The sequence below is a fragment of the Bos indicus genome, chromosome 4 (genome assembly GCF_029378745.1).
Source record: "Bos indicus isolate NIAB-ARS_2022 breed Sahiwal x Tharparkar chromosome 4, NIAB-ARS_B.indTharparkar_mat_pri_1.0, whole genome shotgun sequence".
Classification (NCBI taxonomy): Eukaryota; Metazoa; Chordata; class Mammalia; order Artiodactyla; family Bovidae; genus Bos; species Bos indicus.
In genome coordinates this window covers 76,796,532-76,821,965 of record NC_091763.1, presented here as the reverse complement: position 1 = coordinate 76,821,965, position 25,434 = coordinate 76,796,532, and the positions used below count along the sequence as shown (strand labels likewise).

General features: G+C 47.8%; 1 protein-coding gene across 1 annotated transcript; it reads left to right on the top strand.

Moving 5' to 3' along the window:
• The first annotated feature begins 1,910 nt into the window (after window positions 1–1,910).
• RAMP3 (receptor activity modifying protein 3) lies at window positions 1,911–24,880 on the top strand. The gene is made up of 4 exons (XM_070787993.1): window positions 1,911–2,197; window positions 9,926–9,998; window positions 19,851–19,983; window positions 23,675–24,880. The coding sequence occupies exons 2-4, from the start codon at window positions 9,932–9,934 to the stop codon at window positions 23,928–23,930; spliced, it is 456 nt and encodes a 151-aa protein (XP_070644094.1). The 5' UTR covers window positions 1,911–2,197; window positions 9,926–9,931; the 3' UTR covers window positions 23,931–24,880.
• Window positions 24,881–25,434: the final 554 nt, after the last annotated feature.

Sequence of the window (25,434 nt, the reverse complement as noted above, 5' to 3'; positions counted from 1 at the left end):
GCCTTGGGAGTTTGCCGTGGGACACAGAGGAGCTCCATGGGAGTGGAGTGCGGGGACCTGAGTCTGCAGGATGGGGGAGGGAAGGGCATCCCAGACCGGGAAACAGCTTCATCTGGGGCCCTGCCTCCCAGGATGCTGGGCAAGTTAGTACTGGTCAGCAACTCACAGCCCCAGGCTGGAATGGGCTTGAGGGTACTGTCTGGTCTGCCCCCCATCTGATGACCTGTCCCCGCCTGCTAGCTGTGTGCTAGTTGCCTGCGGGGTCTGGCCTAGCCTCTCCCGGGGAGTGGTGTTGCCTTCAGTGAGTCTGCAGTCTCCAGGGGACACTGGCAGACACTGGGACTGTGCTGTTGGCTCATCTCCCTTGGTGCAGGGCATCTGAGAAGCGGTGGCTGGCAGGAAGCACTGAGCTGAGGGGTAGCCCCTACATCTGCGCCCCCCACCACCTTGGGCAGAAGGCAAGCAGGAAGGGTGGTCAATTTTAATTAGCTTTAAGTCTCCCTTGAAATAATTCTGGTTCTAATCAGAAAAAGAACAGAAAACTTTGGTCACTTATTAAGGGGGCTGAAGAGTTGACTCATTGGAAAAGACCCTGATGCTGGGAGGATTGGGGGCAGGAGGAGAAGGGGACGACAGAGGATGAGATGGCTGGATGGCATCACCAACTCGATGGACGTGAGTCTGAGTGAACTCCGGGAGTTGGTGATGGACAGGGAGGCCTGGCGTGCTGCGATTCATGGGGTCGCAAAGAGTCGGACACGACTGAGCGACTGAACTGAACGGAACTGAACTGATAATGCAGGAAAGGTCAGTTTGGCTCCTCTGTTTTGGATGCCTACACTAGAATTCTCCAGCACCATCTGTCTTTGGGGCAGGCCCATTACCTTCCTCTTACCGCTCAGAGGGCAGAGGTCTTGTCCAGGTGGGGAGCCCACTTGCTCCATTCCTCTGACATGGGAAAGGCCCAGGCTGAGAGTAATTAATCCCTAGGCCTTCCTAGTGCTGCTTTCCTGAGCCCTGAGATGAGGCACGGCTGGTGGGGGGTGGCGGACTATGGGCCTCAAAGGGCAGGGGCTCTTCATCAGTGACAATGTGACTGGGTGTCCGTGGGGCCAGGGTCTGTGCTAGGGGCTGAGGGGGACAGAGGTGACCAAACCAAGGGAGGTCATCTGTGGTTGAAGTACCCTGAGGCCCTTTCTCCTTCCCCTGGGAGCCCATAACACTTCACGAAGTCAGGCCCTGAGGGGTACCCAGTCACTCTCTTGGCCCTCATTTTGTCCCCTGAGGCCTCCAGAGGGCACAGGGTACGGACTGGGGCCTGAGGACTCAGTTCTAGCCGTGGGCGGTGGGGTGTGTGTCAGTGTAGGTGTGTGCATGCCCCACCCTCTCTGGTCCAGAGGGGTGCAAAGGTTCTTGGCAGAGGGAAGACCCCAGGAAGGTATCCTAGGGCTTGAGGCCCATAAGTACTTGGGGTTCTACCCAGAAGTCCCCACTTCTCACCCCCTCACAGAGATGCCTCCACTCATACCCAGCTTTCTCCAAGGGGGTTGCCCCCTGCACCCACTTGCTCCCTCCCCGGTCTCCCATGGCACCGAACCCCACAGCTATCTTTCTCCAGACACCTTCCCAGGCTCCTTTGTGGTCTGGGTTGAGGGTGGGTGCACCTGCTGGGTCCACCCCACTCCCCGCCAGGCTCCCACCTGCCCCCAAGCCTGCTCCCCAGCCCAGCTGGACACCAGGTCTTCTAGGACTGCACCCTTAGGGCAGAAGGAAGAGGATATGCGCTGGGGAGGGGATGCGTCCTGGGGGAAGGACCAGTCAGTGAGGGGAGGCACGTCCTGGGGGGTAGGACGAGTCCTTGGCGGGGCTCGTCATAGGGATGGGAGCGTCCTGAGGGGCAGCACGTCCTGGGAGAGCGCGACCTGCTGGAGGGCACCTGTTGCGGGGAGGGAGGCGCATCCCAGAGGGCGGAGAGCACAGCCTAGGGGCAGGCACCTCCTGGGGGCGGGCTCTTTGCGGCCCCTCCCCGGCCTGGGCTCCGTCCCCGGGCGCCCCCAGCGGGGACGCATCTGCACCGCGCGCCGCCGCTGGACTGTGCGTCATAGCTGGACCGCGCGCGACAGCTGGCCAGCCATGGGGACAAGAGCGCTGCGGCGCCCCTACTTTTTTCCACTACTGCTGCTGCTGCTGCTCTGCGGTAAGGGGGCGCTGAGTCCGGCGCCGGGGCGCCCCGACCTCCTTGGGGGTCGTGGGATCCTCGCGGCCTTTGGCATCCTGCCTCTGCACCTGGCTGCTCCTCCTCCTCAGCACCGACCTGGGCCAGCCCGGCGCGCCGGGCTCTGGAGGCGCGGTCCGCAGGATGCTCCAGCTGATGGTGACGGGCCGGGCTTGGAAGGAAGGCGAAGGGTCTCCTGCAGGCTGTGCTTCGGCAGCGTGCTCGGCCAGAGCCCGCTCCTCCCTGCTGTGATGTCTCCGGCCTCGCTGTTCTGGGGCTGGGGACTGGCGGGCGTGTCCATCTCCCTCCTCCCTGTGAGGTAGTGTGCTCCACGTCCGGGGCTCCTGCGTGCACAGCCGGCGCAGGGGTGTGGATGAGAGGAAACCAGAAGTGGGAGTGCTAGATCTTCCCTGCTGTGTCTGTCCTCCGAAGCCAGTGTTTCAGTGTGAGTGTGTATGCCTGTGTCTGGAGCAACTGGCTGGAGGGGACAGAGGGCGGCTTTCTGAGGTTTCCCCTCCCAGATCCCTTCTCCACCGAGAAAACACGGGGCTCCTGGGAAGACACATTGCTCACAAACTGGGAATGGATTGAATGAAATGCTTGTTTTGAAAAATCCTTCTAAGGAAATCATCCAAGGGTTTCCGTGGGAGAGCCTTCCTGAGCCTGGCCAGCTCTGAGAGGGGGAAGCCCTGGCCTGGGGGTCCACAGTCCCCTGGGTCCTTTGGGATGCTCCCTTGTTCTCACTGGCCTCAGTTTCCCTGACTGTAAGATGTAAAATTGGGCTTGTTTGCATTGCCACTGTCAGCTTCGATGACCTGGAATTTGGAAAAAGCTGCTTAGGCCCATTGGCATCTTGAACTCCAGGTTATCTTTCCACTGGTGATGTCTGGGGTGGATAAAGTATGACTTCATTTAATGTTCAGGGGTTAGAGCCGTAGGGTTAGCTGGGTTTTTGTGTTAGAGGAAAGAGTGATTGGTGGCTTCCAGAAGTCAGGAGATCAGGAGCACACTGATACAGGATTTCAGCAAGCTTCAAATGCAAAGCCCTTGGATGAAATTTTTTTTATTTTAATTTTTTAATTGGAAGATAGTTACTTTAAAATGTGTTGGTTCCTGCCATACAACAACACGAATCCATCATAATTACATATATATCCCCTCCCTCTCCCCGCTTCCATGCCACCCCTCTAGGTCATCACAGGGCACCAGGCTGGGCTCCCTCTGTTACACAGCAGCTTCCCACTCATTATCTGTTTACACATGGTAGTGTATATGTGTCAGCGCTGCTTTCTCAGTTCGTCCTACCCTCTTCTTCCCCTGCTGTGTACACAAGTCCGTTCTCTACGTCTGGATGGAGATTTTGGTTCTTGTAATGGGAGAAGACTCTGATTCATTATGATGGAAACTGAGGCTCTCCTCGCCCACCTATAGCCTGGAGGTGAGAAGGACCAAAGGCAGGCCCTGTGGAGAAACCTTCCATGTTAATAGCCTTGGGCTCATGTTGGTGTGGTTCTGGGAGCCACCTCATCTTGTCTCATTGGACCCGGTGTCCCTCGCCCACGGAACCTGGGCTCAAGCTCCCCAGCCAGGGTCAGGGTCCAGGTCAGCTCCTCAGCAGACGCAGTCCAGTGCTGGCCTCATCAGAGTGAGGACCTCAGAAACTGACTCCTGACTGAGTCAAGGAGATGCACAGAGAGACAGACCTGCTCATGTGCTCACACTGCTTTGTCATACATGGGACGGGGGCCATATCAGCCCTGGAGGCAGCTGCATCTTGAAGGAGGGTGCCGGGGCTGCTCTGGATGCTGACACCCTGCCATCGCTGAGCTGTCTCTGGGTGGTACAAAGTGGGTACAGGGAGCTGGGCTAGCAAGGGGGCTGTTCCTAGTGATCATCAGGTTCCACTGAGGACAGGCTCTGAAGGACCCATCAGGGAAGGTGCTTTGAGAATTACAAACCCTAATTCAGAAGCAGGTGCTGCTGTGCAGGGCCCTGGGGTCGTGAGGTCCAGCAGAAGTCCACTCAGCTGGTGCCTGTTACTGACTGGGGCCAAAACTGCACTCAGGTTTGACTGCTCAATGCTCAAAAATCAGTCTTCAAGACACAAGGGTTAGCGGGGGGAAAATGCTTTATTCAGGAAGCCAGCAACCTAGGAAGATGGCAGACCACCCAAATCAACTCCAACTTGCCAACCAGAGGGCAAGAGCTTTTACAATTTTTTTACAATGATTTTATGTTTTTTTTTTTTTTTAATGTGGACCATTTTAAAAGTCTTTATTGAATTTGTTGACCAACCTAGATAGCATATTAAAAAGCAGAAACATTACTTTGCCACCAAAGGTCCATCTAGTCAAAGCTATGGTTTTTCCAGTAGTCTTGTATGGATGTGAGAGTTGGACCATAAAGAAAGCTGAGTGCAGAAGAACTGAGACTTTTGAACTGTGGTGTTGGAGAAGACTCTTGAGAGTCCCTTGGACTGCAAGGAGATCAAACCAGTCAATCCTAAAGGAAATCAGTCCTGAATATTCATTGGAAGGACTGATGCTGAAGCTGAAGCTCCAGTACTTTGGCCACATGATGTGAAGAGCTGACTCTTTAGAAAAGACCCTGATGCTGGGAAAGATTGAAGGCAGGAGGAGAAGGGGACAACAGAAGATGAGATGGTTGGATGGCATCACCGACTCTATGGACATGAGTTTGAGCAAGCTCTGGGAGTTGGTAATGGACAGGGAAGCCTGGTGTGCTGCAGTCCATGGAGTCACAAAGAGTTGGATACAACTGAGTGACTGAACTGAACTGATTGAATTTGTTACAATATTGCTTCTGTTTTACATTTTGGTTGTTTGGCTTCAAGGCATGTGGGATCTTAGCTCCCTGACCAGGGACCCAACCTGTACCCTCTGCCCTGGAAGGCAAGATCTTAACTACTGGACTGCCAGGGAAGTCCCAGGGCAAGAGCTTTTAAGGGAAAGCTTCAAGGATGTGCAGGTGGGGGCTATGTGCAGAACAGCACTGCTCAAATTGGAGCAGCTTGTATTACGGCTGCAGTTTGATCATCAGGCAGTTAGCTCTTTCTCCGTGGTGGTTTTAGATTCTGTAAGACAACTCAGAAATAGGTATTGGACAGTGTTATCTAAGTTCTTCAGGGAGGAGCTACAGATTCTGAGACTGCTGTAAGGCCTAACTGCTACTTTTGTCACTCCATGTCTACAACTTTTCAGTCATTAATTCTTTTAAAAATATTTATTTCTTTTATTTATTTATTCAGCTGTGCTGGGTCTTAGTTGCAGCATGCAGTCTTTTAGTTGTGGCATGTGAACTTTAGTTGCGACTTGTGGGATCTAGTTCCCCGACAAGGGATGGAACCCAGGTCCCTTGCATTGGGAGCATGGAGTCTTAGCCACTGGACCACCAGGGAAGCCCTACAATGTGTGTTAAATAGGCCACAAACAAGCTCTTTTAAATTAGTGTAAAATTTGAGTTAAATCATATAAATCAGAATGACTTCCACATACCTCAATATGTGAAAATTTCTTCTATCGTTTTCCCCTTTTGATGGCAAGTCTTTCAGTAGAAAGCAATAATGATAAAAATATTTGTCCCTTGATCATGTTTGCTGCTTGCCCTGGGTCTATCCTCTGCCTTGGTGCTAGTCCTACTTTTCGCTTATATGAAAAGTAGTTATTTTTTCATATAAACAAAAATTTTTTTCAGTTTTTTTTTCATTTATATGAAAAGCCTAGTTATCCATGTTGGAGGAAAACTAATCAGACATAACAAAGGACTACAAAGGTATGTTGACAGTGGGACCTTTTATAGGTTATGTGTGTGTGTTAAGTTGCCTCAGTCATGTCTGACTCTTTGCAACCCTGTAGACTATTGCCTGCCAGGCTCTCTGTCCATGGGATTCTCCAGACAAGAATACTAGAGTGGGTTGCTGTGCTCTACTCCAGGGGATCTTCCCACCCAGGGATTGAACCCATGTCTTTTATGTCTTCTTCATTGACAGACTGTCCTTTGCCATGAGTGCCACTTGGGAAGCCCTTTATAGGTTACACATCTTATCAGCTATATCCAGTTGTCACACAAATGTTGTACATGCACTAACTTAAAGCAAGCAGTGATACATGTCATGAGTAGTTATACTCTGACAACTTCACTAGGTCAATTTTTCATTTAATGCTCTCCATAAAGTTTAATAAACCAAATAATCTTGATTAGTTTAATATTTCTTTCAGAGATGCTTCAGGGGCCATTTGGAGAACTCAGTTAGCTAGAGAAGGAAACCTAAAATCTCTTATCAAAAACAGCTCAATATTCCAGGAAACATTGCTCTTTTAACAGAGTGAGAAAACCAAACTCCAGTCTTGTATTAGTTTACTTTTGATAATAAAATTAATCTATTTTATTAACTTCAATCTAATCTTATTCAATCCTGACCATGCATAAAACTTTTCTTAAGATTCCTTTTACATAAACCTCCACGATTTCTGTATTCATGTAAGTTTGTCCCTTATCCTTTCCCCATCTAGAAACGATGAGCTCTAGGGCAAAATTGTTTTTCTTTTTTCTTTAACACAACTATCTCCATTCTTTTTTTTTAAAAATTATTTATTTAGCTGTGCCAGGTCTTAGTTGCGACACAGGATCTTTGATCTTCGTCAGGCATGCAAACTCTTAGTTTTGGCATGCGGGATCTTTGTTCCAGCCTGCATATGCTTAGTTGCAGCATATGGGATCTAGTTTCTTGACCAGGGTTTGAACCTTGGCCCCCTGCATTGGGAGTGCGGAGTCTTAGCCATTGGCTACCTAACTTTAGTGTTCTTGCCTGAAGAATTCCATGGACGGAGGAGCCTGGAAGGCTACAGTCTATGGGGTTGCACAGAATCGGACACAACTGACTTATTTTTGGCAGTTTTAATTACATATTTATTATAATTTTCATCCTTAAAAATCCTAATCTCTAGCAAAAACCAAAAGGCGAGTAATTGAACTGTTTGTTATACTAACATTTTCTAATTGACAAACTTATAAACATGTTCTATAACCTCTAAAAACATACATTTTTATAGCTTAATTTCTCTCTTTAAAGTGATATAAATATCTTTAGTTTTTTCTCTCCTAAGAAGACAAAAGATTGCTAGACTTGTATAACAATCAATGTTCCAGTATTTTATCTTAAAAAAAGACCTAGACCTTCAATGGATTTTTATCATTTAACTTAATTTAGCAAAACTTTTAAGTTTCAAGTTACTGAGAATCTAAAAAAATTAAAACATATAATCATTTCTAAAGAGTTCATCTAAAAACTTCTATACCATTTTTCTGTATTTTACTACTTATGACAATATCATCATGGCAAATCAGTTTTTTGTTGATAATTTTTTCAATAGATATAACATGAATTTACTGACTTCAGTAAACCTTTGTACAAGAGAAGTATCATACGTAGTACTGATGACTCTGAAGACATATCTGTATTAATTAACAAATCTTAATACTGGATATTAATTTAATACTTAATATTCTGCAGAGCACATGAACCTGAAACTCATTTTGGTTTAGTTCAGTTCAGTTCAGTCGCTCAGTCGTGTCCGACTCTTTGCGACCCCATGAATCGCAGCACACCAGGCCTCCCTGTTCATCACCAACTCCCGGAGTTCACTCAGACTCACGTCCATCGAGTCAGTGATGCCATCCAGCCATCTCATCCTCTGTCGTCCCCTTCTCCTCCTGCCCCCCAATCCCTCCCAGCATCAGAGTCTTTTCCAATGAGTCAGCTCTTCAGATGAGGTGGCCAAAGTACTGGAGTTTCAGCTTTAGCATCATTCCTTCCAAAGAAATCCCAAGGCTGATCTCCTTCAGAATGGACTGGCTGGATCTCCTTGCATTTTGGTTAGTTTTTTGTTGTATTTAGAAATGTTTGATTTGTAAGTGCTCACTTTTCTTTAAGACAGTTAAATAGAGATCATAGATTAATTTTGGTAATTTATAGATTAATTTTGGTAATATTATCCAAAGATAAGACACAATTATGATGTGGCTTCCTGGTGGCTCAGACAGTAAGGAGTCTGCCTGAAGTGCAGGAGACCTGGGTTCAATCCCTGGGTTGGGAAGATCCCCTGGAGAAGAGAATGGCAACCCACTCCAGTATTCTTGTCTGGAGAATTTCATGGACAGAGGAGCCTGGCAGGCCATGGCTCACCAGTCCATGGGGTCCTAAACTTACTTGCATTTAAAAAACCTTCCCCTGCCCCCCACCTTTTTTTTTTTTTCTTTTGGCTTGAAGTTCTACTAATTAACCCAAGGCCTACTGGCTCAGTTTCATGCCTTGCTCTTGACCAAACCGTTGGGTTTGGATATTACTCCTGGGGTGCCTCTCTCTTTGCAGCAGTTGTTCCCCATGATCATAAAACATTTAGTGGCACTTAGTCTCAGCTTTTCCCACTCTAGCAACCTAGAAAGGGCTGTTGTGACTGCCAGTAGGGCTTTCCTGGTGACTTAGCAGTAAAGAATCCGCCTGCAATGCAGGAGCTACAGGACACATGAGTTCGATCTCTGGGTTGGGAAGATCCCCTTGGAGGAGGGCATGGCAACCCACTCCAGTATCTTGCCTGGGAAATCCCATGGACAGAGGAGCCTGGAGGGCTGCAGTCCACGGGATCCCAGAGAGTCAGACACGACTGAAGCGACTAAGCACGCACGCATGCATGTGACTGTCAGTTGGATTCAGTCAGTTGAGGCCCCGTAACCCTGTGTGGGGACCTAGGAGTGTGGAGTGAAGGATTGCATGTATGGGAAGCTCCTGCCAGTGCCTGGCACACATTCTGTGAACACTTGAGTTTGCTAGCATCTGTGGCTCCCAGGGGCTCACTTACAGCACCACCAGACAGAGTGCCTGTGCCAGTGTGTCTGTGTATAAACACGGCACTGTCACTGTTTTTGTCACTGGTGGGAGTAATGTCCTGCCGTCGAGCCGTCTCCTGTCGCATTGGATTCTGTGCACTCAAGTGGGCCCAGGTGCAGTGCTGGATATCAGGTACCCCAGTGATTGCAAGGAGGTGCTTGGCTCAGAGGTGCCTTGGAGGTCCTCTGATGTCACTATATGGAAACTGAGGTCCAGGATGGGGAAGAACTCGCCAGACCACAAGGGCTGAGAGCAGAACCTTCCAGACACCACAGTGTCCCAGAGCCATACGGGCCACGGCCTGTCACTGCTGAGCCCACCGAGGCCACGGCCTGCTTGCTGCTTGTTTGCCCTGGAGGAGAATGAGAGCTCCTGTTTTTCATTTCCAAATGACTGGCCATAAAAGCCTTTTCTCTCGGAAATGCATCTGTTTGGCTATTTATCACTTCCCAGAGTCTGAAAGTTCCCTAGACAAAAGAAACACAGTCCTGCCTGCCTTTTCTTTGTTTCCCTGATGGAACCGCTGAAATGGTTTTCTATTCCAAGTTAATTCCTGAGACCTTTACTAATGCAGCTGGTAGCCTGAGTGGGTGGCAGCCATCTACCTTCTTGGTGTTGTCAGGAATCTGCATCTTTACCTCTCTTTTTTTTTTGTTTTTCTTTTTAATTTATTGTTTTACTGAAGGATAATTGCTTTATAGAATTTTGTTGTTTTCTCTCAAACATGAATCAGACATAGGTATACATATATCCTCTCCCTTTTGAACCTCCCTCCCATTTCTCTTCCCATCCCACTGCTCTAGGTTGATATGGAGCCCCTGTTTGAGTTTCCTGAGACACACAGCAAATTCCCGTTGGCTATCTATTTTACATATGGTAATGTAAGTTTCCATGTTACTCTTTCCATACATCTCACCCTCTCCTCCCCTCTCCCCATGCCCATAAGTCTATTCTCTATGTCTGTTTCTCCACTGCTGCCCTGTAAATAAGTTCTTCAGTACCATTCTTCTAGATTCCGTATATGTGTACTAGAATATGATATTTATCTTTCTCTTTTGACTCACTTCACTCTGTATAATAGGTTCTAGGTTCATCCACCGCATCAGAACTGACTAAAATGCATTCCCTTTTATGGCTGAGTAATATTTCGTTGTGTATATGTACCACAACTTCTTTATCCACTCAACTGTTGATGGACATCTAGGTTGCTTCCATGTTCTAGCTATTGTAAAAAGTGCTGCAATGAACAATGGGATACATGTGCCTTTTTCAATTTTGGTTTCCTCAGGGTATATGTCTAGGAGTGGGATTGCTGGGTCATACGGTGATTTTATTCCTAGTTTTTTTAAGGACTCCCCATACTGTCTTCCATAGTGCCTGTATCAATTTATGTTCCACCAACAGTGCAAGAGTGTTCCCTTTTCTCCACAGCCTCTCCAGCATTTATTGTTTGTAGACTTTTTGATGAGGGCCATTCTGCCTGGTGTGAGGTGATTGTAGTTTTGATTTGCATTTCTCTAATAATGAGCGATGTTGACCATCTTTTCATGTGTTTGTTAGCCATCTGTATGTCTTCTTTGGAGAAATGTCTGTTTAGGTCTTTTTTCCACTTTTCGATTGGGTTTTTTGTTTTTCTGGCATTGAGTTGTATGAACTGCTTGTATATTTTGGAAATTAATCCTTTGTCAATTGTTTCATTTGTTATTATTTTCTCCCATTCTGAAGGTTGTCTTTTCACCTTGCTTATAGTTTCCTTTGCTGTGCAAAAGCTTTTAAGTTTAATCAGGTCCCACTTGTTTGCTTTTGTTTTTATTTCCATTACTCTAGGAGGTGGGTCATAGAGGATCTTGCTTTGATTTATGTTATCAAGTGCTCTGCCTATGTTTTCCTCTAAGAGTTTTATAGATTCTGCTCTTACATTTAAGTCTTTAATCCATTTTGAGTTTATCTTTGTGTGTGGTGTTAGGAAGTGTTCTAATTTCATTCTTTTACATGTAGCTGTCCGGTTTTCCCAGCACCATTTATCGAAGAGGCTGTCTTTTCCCCATTGTATATTCTTGCCTCCTTTGTCAAAAATAAGGTACCCATAGGTACATGGGTTTATCTCTGGGCTTTCTATCTTGGTCCATTGATCTATATTTCTGTTTTTGTGCCAGTACCATACTGTCTTGATGACTGTAGCTTTGTAGTATAAATTGAAGTCAGGAAGTTTGATTCCTCCAGCTCCATTCTTCTTTCTCAAGTCTGCTTTGGCTATTTGGGATCTTTTGTGTTTCCATGTGAATTGTGAAATTTTTGTTCTATTTCTGTGAAAAATGCCATTGGTAATTTGATAAGGATTGCATTGAATCTGGTAGATTGCATTTGATAGTATATTCATTTTCACAATATTGATTCTTCCTACCCAGGAACATGGAATATATCTGCATCTGTTTATGTCATCTTTGATTTCTTTCATTAGTGTCATAATTTTCTGTGTACAGTTCTTTTGTCTCCTTAGGTAAGTTTATTCCTAGATATTTAATTCTTTTTGTTGCAGTGGTGAATGGGATTGATTCCTTAATTTCTCTTTCTGATTTTTCATTATTAGTATATAGAAATGCAAGTGATTTCTGTGTATTGATTTTGTATCCTGTAACTTTGCTAAATTCACTGATTAGCACTAGTAATTTTCTGATACTGTCTTTAGGGTTTTCTATGTACAGTATCATGTCATCTGCAAACAGTGAGAGCTTCACTTCTTCTTTTCCAATCTAGATTCCTTTTATTTCTCTTTCTTCTCTGATTGCTATAGCTAGGATTTCCAGAACTATGTTGAATAATAGTGGTGAAAGTGGACAACCTTGTCTTGTTCCTGATCTTAGGGGAATGCTTTCAGTTTTTCACCATTAAGAATGTTTGCTATAGGCTTATCATATACGGCCTTTACTATGTTGAGGTAGGTTCCTTCTATGGCCATTTTTTGAAGAGTTTTAATCATAAATGGGTGCTGAATTTTGTCAAAGGCTTTTTCTGCATCTATTGAGATTATCATATGATTTTTATCTTTCAGTTTGTTAATACGGTGTATCACATTGATTGATTTTCATATATTAAAGAATCCTTGCATTCCTGGAATAAACCCAACTTGATCATGGTGTATGAGCTTTTTTATGTGTTGCTAAAATTTTGTTGAGGATTTTTGCATCTAAATTCATCAGTGATATTGGCCTGTAGTTTTCTTTTTTTGTGTTGTCTTTGTCTTGTTTTGGTATCAGGGTGATGGTGGCCTCATAGAATGAGTTTGGAAGTGTTCCTTCCTCTGCAATTTTTTGAAAGAGTTTTACAAGAATAGGCATTAGCTCTTCTCTAAATGTTTGATAGAATTCTCCTGTGAAGCCATCTGGTCCTGGGCTTTTGTTTTTTGGGAGATTTTTGATCACAGCTTCAATTTTAGTGGTTGTAATTGGGTTGTTCATAATTTCTATTTCTTCCTGGTTCAGTCTTGGAAGATTGAACTTTTCTAAGAATCTGTTTATTTCTTCCAGGTTATCCATTTTATTGTCATATAGTTGTTCATAATAGTCTCTTATAATCCTTTGTATTTCTGCATTGTCTGTTGTAACCTCTCCTTTTTCATTTCTAATTTTGTTGATTTGTTCTTCTCTCTTTTTTTCTTGATGGGTCTGGCTAAAGGTTTGTCAATTTTGTTTATCTTCTCAAAGAGCCAGGTTTTAGTTTTATTAATCTTTGCTATTGTTTCTCTCATTTCTTTTTATTTATTTCTGCTCAGATCTTTATGACTTCTTTCCTTCTACTAAGTTTGGGGTTTTTTTATTCTTCTTTTTCCAATTGTTTTAGGTGTAAAGTTAGGTTGTCTAGTTGATGTTTTTCGTGTTTCTTGAGGTAGGATTGTATTGCTATAAACTTCACTCTTAGAACTGCTTTTGCTGCATCCCATAGGTTTTGAGTTGTCATGTTTTCATTGTAATTTATTTCTAGTGATTTTTTAATTTATATTTTGATTTATTCAGTAACTTGTTGGTTATTTAGAAATGTGTTGTTTAATCTCCATGTGTTTGTGTTTCTTACAGTTTTTTTCTTGTAATTGATATCTAGTCTCATAGCATTGTGGTCAGAGAAGATGCTTGATACGATTTCAATTTTCTTAAATTTACTGAGGTTTGATTTGTGACCCAAGATGTGATCTATCCTGGAGAATGTTCCACGTGCACTTGAGAAGAAGGTGTATTCTTCTGCATTTGGATGGAATGTCCTGAAGATATCAATAAGATCCATCTCATCTAATGCATCATTTAAGACTTGTGTTTCCTTGTTAATTTTCTGTTTTGATGATTTGTGCATTGGTGTGAGTGGGGGTGTTAAAGTCTCCTACTATTATTGTGTTACTGTCAATTTCTCCTTTTATGTCTGTTGGTGTTTGTCTTATTGAGGTGCTCCTATATTGGGTGCATAGATATTTATAATTGTTATGTCTTCATCTTGGATTGATCCCTTGATCATTATGTAGTGTCCTTCCTTATTTCTCGTAATATTCTTTATTTTAAGGTCTATTTTGTCCAATATAAGGATTGCTACTCCAGCTTTATTTTGCTTCCCATTTTCATGGAATATATTTTCCCATCCTTTCACTTTCAGTCTATATGTGTCTTTAGGTCTGAAGTGGGTTTCTTGTAGACATCATATATATGGGTCTTGTTTTTGCATACATTCAGCCAGTCTGTGCCTTTTGGTTGGAGCATTTAATCCATTTACATTTAAAGTAATTATTGATATATATCTTCCTATCACCATTTTCTTAATTGTTTGGGATTGATTTTGTAGATCTTTTTTCTTCTCTTGTATTTCTTGACTATATAAGTCCCTTTAACATTTGTTGTAAAGCTAGTTTGGTGGTACTGAATTCTCTTCACTTTTGCTTGTCTGAAAAGCTTTTATTTCTCCATCAGTTTTAAATGAGATCCTTGCCAGGTACAGTAATCTTGGTTGTAGATTTTTCCCTTTCAGTACTTTAAATATACACTTCTGGCTTGGAGAGTTTCTGCTGAAAGATCAGCTGTTAAGAATATGGGATTTCCCTTGTATGTTACTTGTTGCTTCTTCCTTGCTGCTTTTAATATTCTTTCTTTGTGTTTAGTCTTTGTTATCTTGATTAGTATGTGTCTTGGCATGTTTCTCCTTGGGTTTATCCTGTATGGGACTCTTTGTGCCTCTTGGACTTGATTGACTATTTCCTTTTCCATGTTGGGGAAATTTCCAACTATAATCTCTTCAAAAAATTTCTCATACCCTTTCTTTTTCTCTTCTTCTTCTGGGACCCCTATAATTTGAATGTTGGTGCTTTTGATATTGTCTCAGTTGTCTTTGAGACTAGCCTCAGTTCTTTTCATTCTTTTTACTTTATTCTGCTCTTCAGAAGTTATTTCCACCATTTTATCTTCCAGCTCTCTGATTCGTTCTTCTGCTTCAGATATTCTGCTATTAATTCCTTCTAGAGCATTTTTAATTTCAGTAATTGTGTTGTTTGTCTCTGTGTGTTTATTCCTTAATTCTTCTAGGTCTTTGTTAATTGATTCTTGCATTTTCTCCATTTTGTTTTCAAGGTTTTTGATCATCTTTACTATCATTATTCTGAATTCTTTTTCAGGGAGTTTGCCTATTTCCTCTTCCTTTATTTGGACTTCAGTGTTTCTAGTTTGTTCCTTCATTTGTATAGTATTTATCTGCCTTTTCATTATTCATTTTTTTTAATATTGTGTTTGAGATCTCCTTTTCCCAGGCTTCAAGGTTAAATTCTTTTTTCCTTTTGGTTTCTGCCCTCCCAAGGTTGGTCCAGTGGTTTGTGTGAGCTTGTATAAGGTGAGATTTGTGCTGAGTTTTTGTTTGTTTGTTTGTTTTTTCTCTGATGGGCAAGGCTGAGTGAAGTGGTGATCCTGTCTGTTGATGACTGGGTTTGTATTTTTGCTTTGTTTGTTTAGATGAGGCATCCTGCACTGTGTGCTACTGGTGGTTGGTGATGTGGGGCTTATATTCAAGTGGTTTCCTTTGTGTGAGTTCTCACTATTTGATACTTCCTAGGGTTAGTTCTCTGGTAGTCTAGGGTCTTGGAGTCAGTGCTCCCACTCCAAAGGCTCAGGACTTGATCTCTAAAATTCAGTGAAGAAACAGCATGAACTTTCCAAAACCATCTATTTTCTTTTCTTTGAAACGGCAGTCAATTCTGGCATTTAAAGACTTTCCAAGTGTTTCATTCAGGGACTTGTAAATCTCACTTATCTTCTCACAGGCAAACCTCAAGCTCACCAAAGAGGAAAGTTTTACTTCCAAGTCCCAGTCTTGGTACCACTGAGCCCAGCCCCACATCCCTCTTCTCTCCTTGGTGTTGGACTTTAGACAGATACCTCACTACCTCCCATTCCGGTACCAGAAACTTTACCTCAGTCTTATAACGCTGGATGGATTGTTGGGTTTTGCTGGGAGTTCCTTAAGCCTGTGCGTCAGAAATGGTGCTCTACTTAACTGTCCCTCCATCCCCTCATGGAGGTCACTTGACAGGTGTCCCATGGTGCCTGTCCTGTGCATCCTCATAGCACACTGCCCACTCCCACCATGGGCAGGAGAAGTTATCCCAGGAAACTCGCCTCAGGATGTCACGTGGTCCTTGATGGCATATCCTCAACCTGCTCTGGCCAGGCCCCTGCCATGTTGGTGTGTGGCGATCCTGGGACATATGGAGATTCTGGTCTATGAGGAATCAGAAAGGGAGAGGAGGAAGGAGTTCCAAGAGGGAGGATGTGCAGGGGGAAGGAGGAGAATGAGATGGAGGAGGAGGAAGCACTGAACTGGGTCTCAGTGATCTGACAGGTGGTGGCTGGGTTAGGCTGAGGAGGTCCAGATCATCCAGGTCCGTGGATCCAGGTCCAGCTGGGTTTTGATGGTGGTCCAGTGGGTCTAGATGGCCCGGTCTAGTTGGGCTGCAGCTGGGAGGAGTGGCAGTACCAGTAGGGGCAAACCACAGTATGAGCCCTGACTGGCTCGTGCCCATGGGTGGAGGGTGGCACTCAGGAGACCCATGTAGGATACCCTGCAGAGACTGTCAGCCAGACCCAGGAATGGGCACATGGCTGGATGTGGAGGACATTAAGTGGACTGGAGCCTGTGTTGGGCTATCAATGAGCTGCGAGGAAAAAATGCCTGTGCAACAGGGCGGCTGGGGGTGGGGTGGGGGAATGGAGCACAGGTGGCCTTCTCAGCTGCCTCCACACAGCCCGAGAGCCTGTGCCTCCCAGAGTCACTAACTCCAGGCCTGCACGGCCTGGAGCCAGGGCTGCATGTGGGTTTGGCCCCCCACCCTGTTACTGAGCAAGTGGTCACAGCGACCCTGTCTTTTTGGGCTGTTGCGGGGCTCAGCAAGTTGGACCACACTTAGGACAGGGCACTCAGTGGACGTTGGTCAGTACTGAAGCTGAGGGAAGCCTGGCAAGGGGCAGCCAGGCCAGTGTTCATTTCCAGAAGGGGAAACTGAGGCTCAGAGAGTAGAGTGAGTGCATCTGGGCTGGGAATAGAGTCATGGTGAACATGAGGGGCTTTTCGACCACCTCTGACTCCTCAGCTCTCCCATTGTCTCTTAACTCTGCAGAGTGTGGGCAGGGCCTCTCAGCACCTGGAACTTGTCAGAGATTAGCATCTTGGTGCTGGAGGCCTACTGGCTCAGAATCTTCATTGCACAAGATCTCCGTGCCTGTATGCATGTAGTTGTGAGCTTTCCCTGCTTGTTTGCAGCTCTGGCAGTACATTGGAATCACGCAGGGGTGGGTTTTTTTTGTTCGTTTGTTTTTTTTTAACAAATACGAATGTTTGGTCCCAATCTCAGAGTCACCCTTGCCATGGGCCAGGGCTGTGGCCTCAGGGACTGTGGATGTACAGCCAAGTCAGACACCTTTGTTCCACCTCACGTGGTCAGCCTGAGAGACTGAGTGCTGAGAGGGGCTGGGAGGGAGGCCCCTAGCCCCAGAGATCTCCAGGTGGGCTCGGGTATGGTGGTCTGTACCAGCCTCAGAGGGGAATGGCTTTGTTCTGCCTTCAGAAGAATTGTATTACAATAGATTGCTTCCATCAAGGACTTCAGAATCGAGAGCTGTGTTAAAATAGAACTGGATCGACAGGCTGGGAGCACATAATCCAGACCTGCTACAGCCTGGGAAGGGGGCTAGGTGGCTGGGGGTCCAGGCAGAGTGGTGTGTGGGTGGGGCAGTTGTGGCCAGATGGAGACAAGTTGAAAGAGATGCATGACTATTAACTAGTGAAAACACCCAGAATCAGTACCACTCTCTTTTATAGAGGAGGAGACACAGGCCCAGCAAGGTGAAGGGTCTGTCCAGAGTCACACAGCAAACCAGTGACTCCAAGGGGGTGGGGCTGGGCATCTGGTGGTGGTGGTTAACTTCAGAAGGGTACCCTCTTCCTGCAGAGATGGCAAGGCTCCTCTTTGAGGGGTGTCAGCTTCTGGCTTGGCTGCTGCCTGCCTGGGACCCCATGATGTGAAGGTTCTGAGGCTCAGGGTGGGTTCAGTGGGGGAGTGTGGAGTTTGAAAACCCACCTCTGCCTTCTGTTAGGCTTTAGATAAACTGGGAAGGCCTGAACACCTGCACTAGTCTGCCTTTGGGTCCAGCCTCCAACGTCACTTCTTCCCCTTTCATCCAACTACTGTTAATGAATTGAGTCTTTAATTATTATGGAAAGACTCATCTCTAGTGATACTCTTGGCTCTGAAATATACTTTGTCCAGTATTAATGTAGCCACTCCACCTTTCTTTTGATTAGTGGTAGCATGGCATATCGGAGAAGGCGATGGCACCCCCCTCCAGTACTCTTGCCTGGAAAAATCCCATGGATGGAGGAGCCTGGTGGGCTGCAGTCCATGGGGTCGCGAAGAGTCAGACACGACTGAGCGAATTCACTTTCACTTTTCACTTTCACGCATTGGAGAAGGAAATGGCAACCCACTCCAGTGTTCTTGCCTGGAGACTCCCAGGGACGGGGAAGCCTGGTGGGCTGCCGTCTATGGGGTCGCACAGAGTCATACACGACTGAAGTGACTTAGCAGCAGCAGCAGCAGCAGCATGGCATATTGTTCCCCACCTTTTACTCTGAATCTATTTGAGTCATTTTAAGGTAGGGTACGTATAAATAGCCTGTGATTGGATTTTTGATTTTGCCTTTTGATTTCATCTAATAATCCTTGTTTCATTTTTTGAATTTTGGCTATGCCCTGTGGCATGTGGCATGTGGATCTTAGCTCCCTGACTAGGGGTCAAACCTGCACCCCCTGGAGTCGAAGCTTGGAGTCTTAACCACTGGACTGCCAAGAAAGTCCTAACAATTTTTATTTCTCTATTGAGGTGCTAAGACCATTTACTTTCAATGTGATAATTTATTGATATGGTTAGTTTTAAATCTACCATGGTACCATCAGTTCGTGCCCCAACTTCTCTCTTTTTCTGCCTTTTTTTAGACTTTGTATTTTTTTTTCCACTTTTTTATTTCTCCTTCTTCTTCCCCTTCACTAATTGGCAGTAATTATTATTGATTACTTTAGTGGTTGCTTTAGGATTTGTAGTATCTTTAACTTATCACAGTCTAAGTGATATTATATCAATTCATGTATAGAATAAGAACCTTCCAAACCTTTCATTCCTTCCCCTACCCCCCTCCGCCCACCTTGGCTGTGCCACATGACTTGTGGGATCTTAGTTCCCCAACCAGGGATTGAACCCCGGTCCTGGCAGGGAAAGCACTGGGTCCTAACCACTGGACCACCAGGGAATTCCCCTTTTTCCTATTTTTAAATGAGTCATTGCTCTTGTTTAATAGCCATAAGAGTTCTTTATATATTTTAGACACAAACCCTGTATCAGAGATATGATTTTCATATATTTGCTTTCATTCTGTGGGATGTCTTCACTCTTTCGATGGTATCTTTTGAAGCACAAAAGTCTAAAAATTTGATATAGTTCAATTTCTATATTTTTCTTTTGTTTGTATTTTTAGTGCCATATGAGAAGACTTCATCTTATACAAGGACACAGTGACTTTCTCCTATATATTTATTCTATTTAAATATTTTATTTATTTATTTTTGGCTCTGTTGGGTCTTTGTTGCTTCATGCAGGCTTTCTCTAGTTGCAGAGAGCAATGAGAGCTACTCTCTAGTTGCAACATGCGGACTTCTCATTGCAGTGGCTTCCCTTGTTACAGACCATGGGCTCTAGGTGCTTGGGCTTCAGTAGTTGTGGTGTATGGACTTATTTGCCCCTGTGACATGTGGATCTTCCCAGACCAGAGATTGAACCCAGCATTGGCAGGTAGATTCTTAACCACTGGACCACCAGGGAAGTCCTCTCCTATATTTTATCCCACTGGAACCCATCTTCCCTCAGCCTCTCCACTCCCAAGACCCCCATCTCTCTGCATGCTGCCCTCCCTTGCCTGCTTCTTTCCATGCTTCACTAGAGGACTTCTTTCTATGACCCCTCTGGTCCTGTCTTGGTGACATCTCAATGTGGGTTCCGTTTTCTGCACTGGCTTCAACCTTCTTGAGTTACATGGAGGCCAAGGTGATGGAAGAAGACCCCAGGGGGCAGACCTTGAGGGGCATCAGCACGAACCTTCAAGGGTCATGACAGCACCTAGCCTTCCTAGTGATGCTCACAACTCTCTCCTCTCTAGGGGAGTCTCCCCCGGTGGGTGGCTGCAATGAGAAGCGTATGTTGGCCATGCTGCCCCGCTGTGGCAAGACCTTCGCCGAAAAGATGAAGAAGGTAGAGGTCTGGAAGTGGTGCAACCTCTCGGAGTTCATCGTGTGAGTGTCCCTGCCCTTGCCCTGCCCACAGCGCCTGTGCTCCTCAAGTTCCGAGGTTCATTCCAAGCCTCCCAGCCCCTCACTCCCCTCACTGACCACACAGGCTGCTCCAAATTGAACACTCCAGGTTGTGCATCCCCCACTCTTCTGAGTGTGGTCATTTCTCTGGGAACCACCGACACCCACTCCCCTTCCTGAATGTGGTTGGTGCCCTGCCCTGGGGTGCCTGCCTCTCTTCACGGTCCGTGCTGGGTGGAGTTGTCATTTTGGGTTTTCTTCACAGCACCAGCCAGGGCTGGGTGGGTAGTCAGGACCATTGGACCACAGAGAAACTGAGTCCCATTGGTTTCTACCTGGTGTGGTGGGGGCCCCACCACAGAGGGCCCGACTTTCTAGAAGCTTCTGAGATATTTTTCATCTCCTGTGATCACACCCAGCATCAAGTGTCTAGGTACACCTTTCACCTCCTCGGAAATCACTGATGGCCTGTGCCTACCTTCCCCCACTTCTCACTTAGAAGTCTCTGTCTGGCACAGTACTGGTGGCTGCTGCATTCAATCTGTCCTGTGGGCCATGCCTGCCTGGGACCCCTGGATTTCTATCAGTTGCATCAGCCCTTTCCACCCCAAGACCCTGGCTCCTGTGCTGTCTGTTCCCAGTGGTTGTTCTATGGGCTTCCATGGCCATCTCCCTAGGGGACAGTGGCTCCTTGTGGGCACATCCACAGCCCCCTCATGGACTCCACACATAGCTGTTCACTGAACCAAATGGAACACAATTTCTGTGTCTGCTGGGAAAGGGGAGGGGGATGTTCAGGAAGGGCCTTGGCCAGGCTTCTTATTGTCCTTGGAACCTGAATGCCAAGCCCAGAGTGGACACACAGGGGTGGAGGTTTAGGGAGGAGGTGTGAGTTTCCTGTCCTTGGCTTCTGTCACCTGCTAAAGCCTCAGTGAGATTAAACAGACATCCAGCCCCAGGGCTGGAGAACAGTAGAGGGGTCAGCCCGGAGGGGGTCTTGGAGGAGAGAGGGGCCGATGTCTACTGGACTAGGGAAAAGTTTGCTGGCGGAAGAGGGAACCTGCCAGGGGCAGTTTGCCTGCCTTCTGGGTTCCACATCCCAACTTTCCCCTCTGGCCCATGGCTGTGTTTTTGCTCATTGTGAGAGCACCCCCAGGGGCTGGAGGGAGGGTGCTCTGGGAGACAGACTGAAGGGAGGGCATGGAAAGGGGTGACCAGAGTAGCTTGGGAAGAACAGAGCTTGTCGTGACCCTGGTTCCATGATGTCACACAAATGGCAGCTTCCTTGGGAAGAACACCGTGATTTTATCTCCAGTTTGAACGCAGGCTGATGAGTTAACAGCACCTGGGACTGTGTGTGGAAAGTCGTGCATCCCTGCCTCATCTGCCTCCCCAGCCCTGGGAACGGCGGGGTGCTGGCTGTGGGGGTGGCCTCCTGCAACTGTTGCCTCGTGCCTGAGCGCCTGACCTTTGCTGTCTTTTATTGTAACAACATTTTCTGTCACAATAAGGAGTCAGTTCCCAGTGATCTTGAGAAGGAGCAAGCGTGGGCAGTCTGCCCAAACCCTAGCCTTTGGGACTCACCTGTGACCTCACTGAGAACCTACTATATGCCAGGCACTTACCAGAAGTGTATTCACAGCACTTAATTTGGTCTTTTCACCAAGGTGGGGGCTTTCACCTAATAAGGTCCATTACCTTATTGGGCTGAGAATTATGAACCCCATTTACAGGTGGAGAAACTGAGGCTCACGGAGGCTAAGCAATGTGGGCAAAGTCAGGAAGATGGTCAGCCAAGCTGAGATGGGAAGATATCGGTTCCACATCCTGAGCCCTAAGCTGCTATCTCGTGCTGTTTTCTGTGCATGGGGGTCACACGGGCCTCAAATCACCCTCCGCCTCCTGCTTCTTGTACCTTGGCTCAGTTGCTCTGAGCTCTGGGGCAGGTGGGGGCTCTGCAGGTGTCGGGTTAGAAGCTCTGGGGTGGCAGGCCACTCATAGGGCCCAGTGGGAGGGGCGGGTCTTGGGGGTGACGGTTTGCCTGAGGACCTGGTTAGTGAGGCAACCCAGAGCCTGGACCCATCCCAAGGACCACATCAGGGCTCTGCACATGGATTCCAGGCTGTAGCCTTTGTTTCCTGCTGTCTTTTGCCTTGTGCGGCTCTTCCTTGCCTGCGTTACCTGAGGGGTGTGGGCAGATGTGTGCCTGACCAACCAGCCAAATGTTTGGGCTGGGAAACCGGTTGCCCCAGGGCCACCAGGAGGGGTGGCGAAGGGTCTGGCTGAATGGATCCGCTGCCCTGTTTCCCACTGCCTTTCCAGGCAGAGATAAGGTTGTGTACAGGAAGCTCCTGCAGGAAGCGGATCCTTCCTGTTGCTCAGGCCACCCTTCCTGGGTCAGTACCGGAAGGAGGAGGGTGGTTGCAAAGCCTCGTTCCCACAGGGAGCTGAGGCAGGAACCCCTTCCTGCCCCAAGCCTGTCCTGTGTGAAGCACTTTGCCAGGTGGGCAGTGGTCGGAGCTGGCACACTGAGGCAGATATTCAACCAGTCTTCTGACCAGAGCATCTTGAACAATGGCTCCAGTCTAGGTCAGCAGCCCCAGAGGCCAGTAATCCTCGGTCAGTGGGTTTTGGGGTTGAATTCTGGGAACTGCTAGTGGTAACACTTGGTTGGCCACATGGACCATCAGGAGCCTGGCTGTTTGATGGATGTGGCTCCTCATTCACGGCTTGCTAAGTGCCTTTCCAGGTTTGGTCAACACAGACAGGAAGACCCTGGGCAGAGGGGATCCCATGTCCTGTCAGGTGGGGGCTGAAGAAGGTAACTTTGGAGAGGAAGACAGGTTGGGGCTGGGCTCACGGGTGGGATGCCCCCCCCACCTCCCCGCACCACCCAGTCAGGTAAATGAAGGCAGGTTAACTTGACTGGGAGGCAGCCGGCCCTTGGCCTCAGGGAGATTTCTTCCCCTGCTGCTGCTAAGTCACTTCAGTCGTGTCCGACTCTGTGTGACCCCATAGACGGCAGCCCACCAGGCTCCCCCATCCCTGGGATTTTCCAGGCAAGAACACTGGAGTGGGTTGCCATTTCCTTCTCCAATGCATGCAAGTGAAAAGTGAAAGTGAAGTCGCTCAGTCATGTCTGACTTTTAGTGACCCCATGGGAGGCCTATATAGTGGTCCTAGGTGAGAAGGGCCTTGCAGGTCAAGGGGCTGTGACCTTTGGCCTTGGAGAAAGAGCCCAGCCTCAGAGTGTCCTCTGGGAAGACCTGGGGGTGCTGGCACCCTGGGGGCTGAGTCCAGACCTGGGGTGTTGGGAGTTCCTTTCCTTGTAGGGAGGAGGTGACAGTGTGGATGACCACGATGAGGGCAGGGATGATGTACGAGATGCAGACGGGGGCATGGGGTATATTTTGGGGAGTTTATGGCCTCAGAGTTTCTTGCAGGGTATGGGGCCACCACGCAAAAGAACCTCAGGGCAAGGACACCAGGGGGATGGATACTGCCAGACCAGCAGGCCCAAGAGAGATTGTAGCATGAGGCCACTGTTCCCATGTGGCCTGGGGCCATGCTGAGAACCGGTGGCCACACAGCACTGCCTCCCACTTTCCTGTAAGTCAGGGCCAAAGTTAGAAGGGGTGGGGGAGCTGAATGGTCAAACTCTCTGCTTTCATAGGTACTACGAGAGCTTCACCAACTGCACGGAGGTGGAGACCAACGTGGTGGGTTGCTACTGGCCCAACCCCTTGGCTGAGAGCTTCATCGCCAGCGTCCACAGGCAGTTCTTCCAAAACTGCTCGGTGGACAGGCAAGACTGGGAGGACCCCCCAGACGAAATTCTTATCCCGCTGATCACCGTGCCCGTCCTGCTGACCATCGCCATGACTGGTGTGGTGGTGTGGCGCAGCAAACACACCGAACAGGTGTTGTGAGGGCCTGGTGAGCCCGAGGGGCCATGCCTGGAGAGATGGAAGAAAGTTCTGCAGGGCTGATTGAGCTGGTGCTTCAGCTGCCCCCGAACCTTGCCCCGGTGGTCTTGGGCTGGTGATAGAGAAAACGTGCTGTGGCTGGAGCTTGTGTGCTGGGCACAGATCACCGCTGCTTCACCTGCGCTGTCCCAGGCTGGGCTGGGGCCTCTGGTGTTCCCAGTACCAAGTCCCTTAGGGTCCTGCCCTGGCCTGACCTTGACCCCGCTTCCCAACTGACTCTACCCCTGACCCCGTCTCCCACTCTGACCCCACCCCTGGTCCTGGCCCCACCTCCTACTCTGACTCCACCCCCAGCTTTGGCCCCACCTCCTATTCTGATTCCACCTCCTACTCTGACCCCACCTCCTATTCTGACTCCACCTCCCACTCTGACTCCACCCCAGCCCTGACCCTACCTCCTACTCTAATACCACCCCCAGCCTTGGCCCTACCACAGTGTCTCTGCTCTGAAAAGGTGTGCCTATTCCCACCCCACTCCAGTACTCTTGCCTGGAAAATTCCATGGATGGAGGAGCCTGGTAGGCTTCAGTCCAGGCGGTCGCAAAGAGTCGGACACGACTGAGTGACTTCACTTTCTTTCATTCCCACCTGTCTGGGGGTGGGGCAGTAAAGAGTGTGGGAGGGGGCTTTTGTGGGTCCTCGCTTTGCAGGCCTTGAGTCCTCTTGATGGGGAGCCCACTTAGAGAGAATCTGGAAGACAGAATTGAACTGGGAGCTCCAAGGAACCACAGGATAGCTTGCGACGTCCGGTCTGTGGCCGCAGCTGGTGTGGGCCTCCTTGATAATGGACCCCTCTGTGAGCAAGGCCTTGGAGTAGGGGCCTTGTGCGCTCTACTGGCTGAGCTCTGTCTGCTGTGCCTTTGCTTTCTGTGAGTAAAGAGACATGCTACTTCTGGGGTTTCCAGTTTTATTTCAGGGAATTCACAGAGACTCTGCCTGGCCTCTTAGAACTGGCAAGTCCCCCAGGCTAATTTTACAGACGGAGTGATTGAGGCTCCAGGAGGTCAGAGGTCAGAGCAGCAAAGAGAGCCTCAAACCAGGGGAGTGTGGGCAGGTGGGAGGGATCCGCTATCCAGCTCTCAGAGGTTTTGTGCTTCCCACTGGCTCCCTGCGCTTTGAGGATGGAGGGGAGACTTCATCTTTCCGGCATTTCGAGGTTGCATCGGGCTTGCCAGGACCCCCGCCTGGTCCTGGGGACCAGGGAGCAGCTGGTGGAGGCGCTTTGTCTGCAAGCTTCTCTCTGGTCCCCGGTGGTGTTCCAGTTCCCTAGCCATGCTTTCGAATGTGGGCGGTTTACTTCAGCACCGTCTTGCTGGGGCCCAGAAGTGGAACCGTGGCTGTGAGTGGATGTGGAGGGAACCTAGCAGGGCAGTCTCTATGTCCTTCAGAGGCCCTGCTCCTCTTCCTGCCCAGAGGTGCAGGGGGTCCCCTGAGCTTGCTGGTTCCC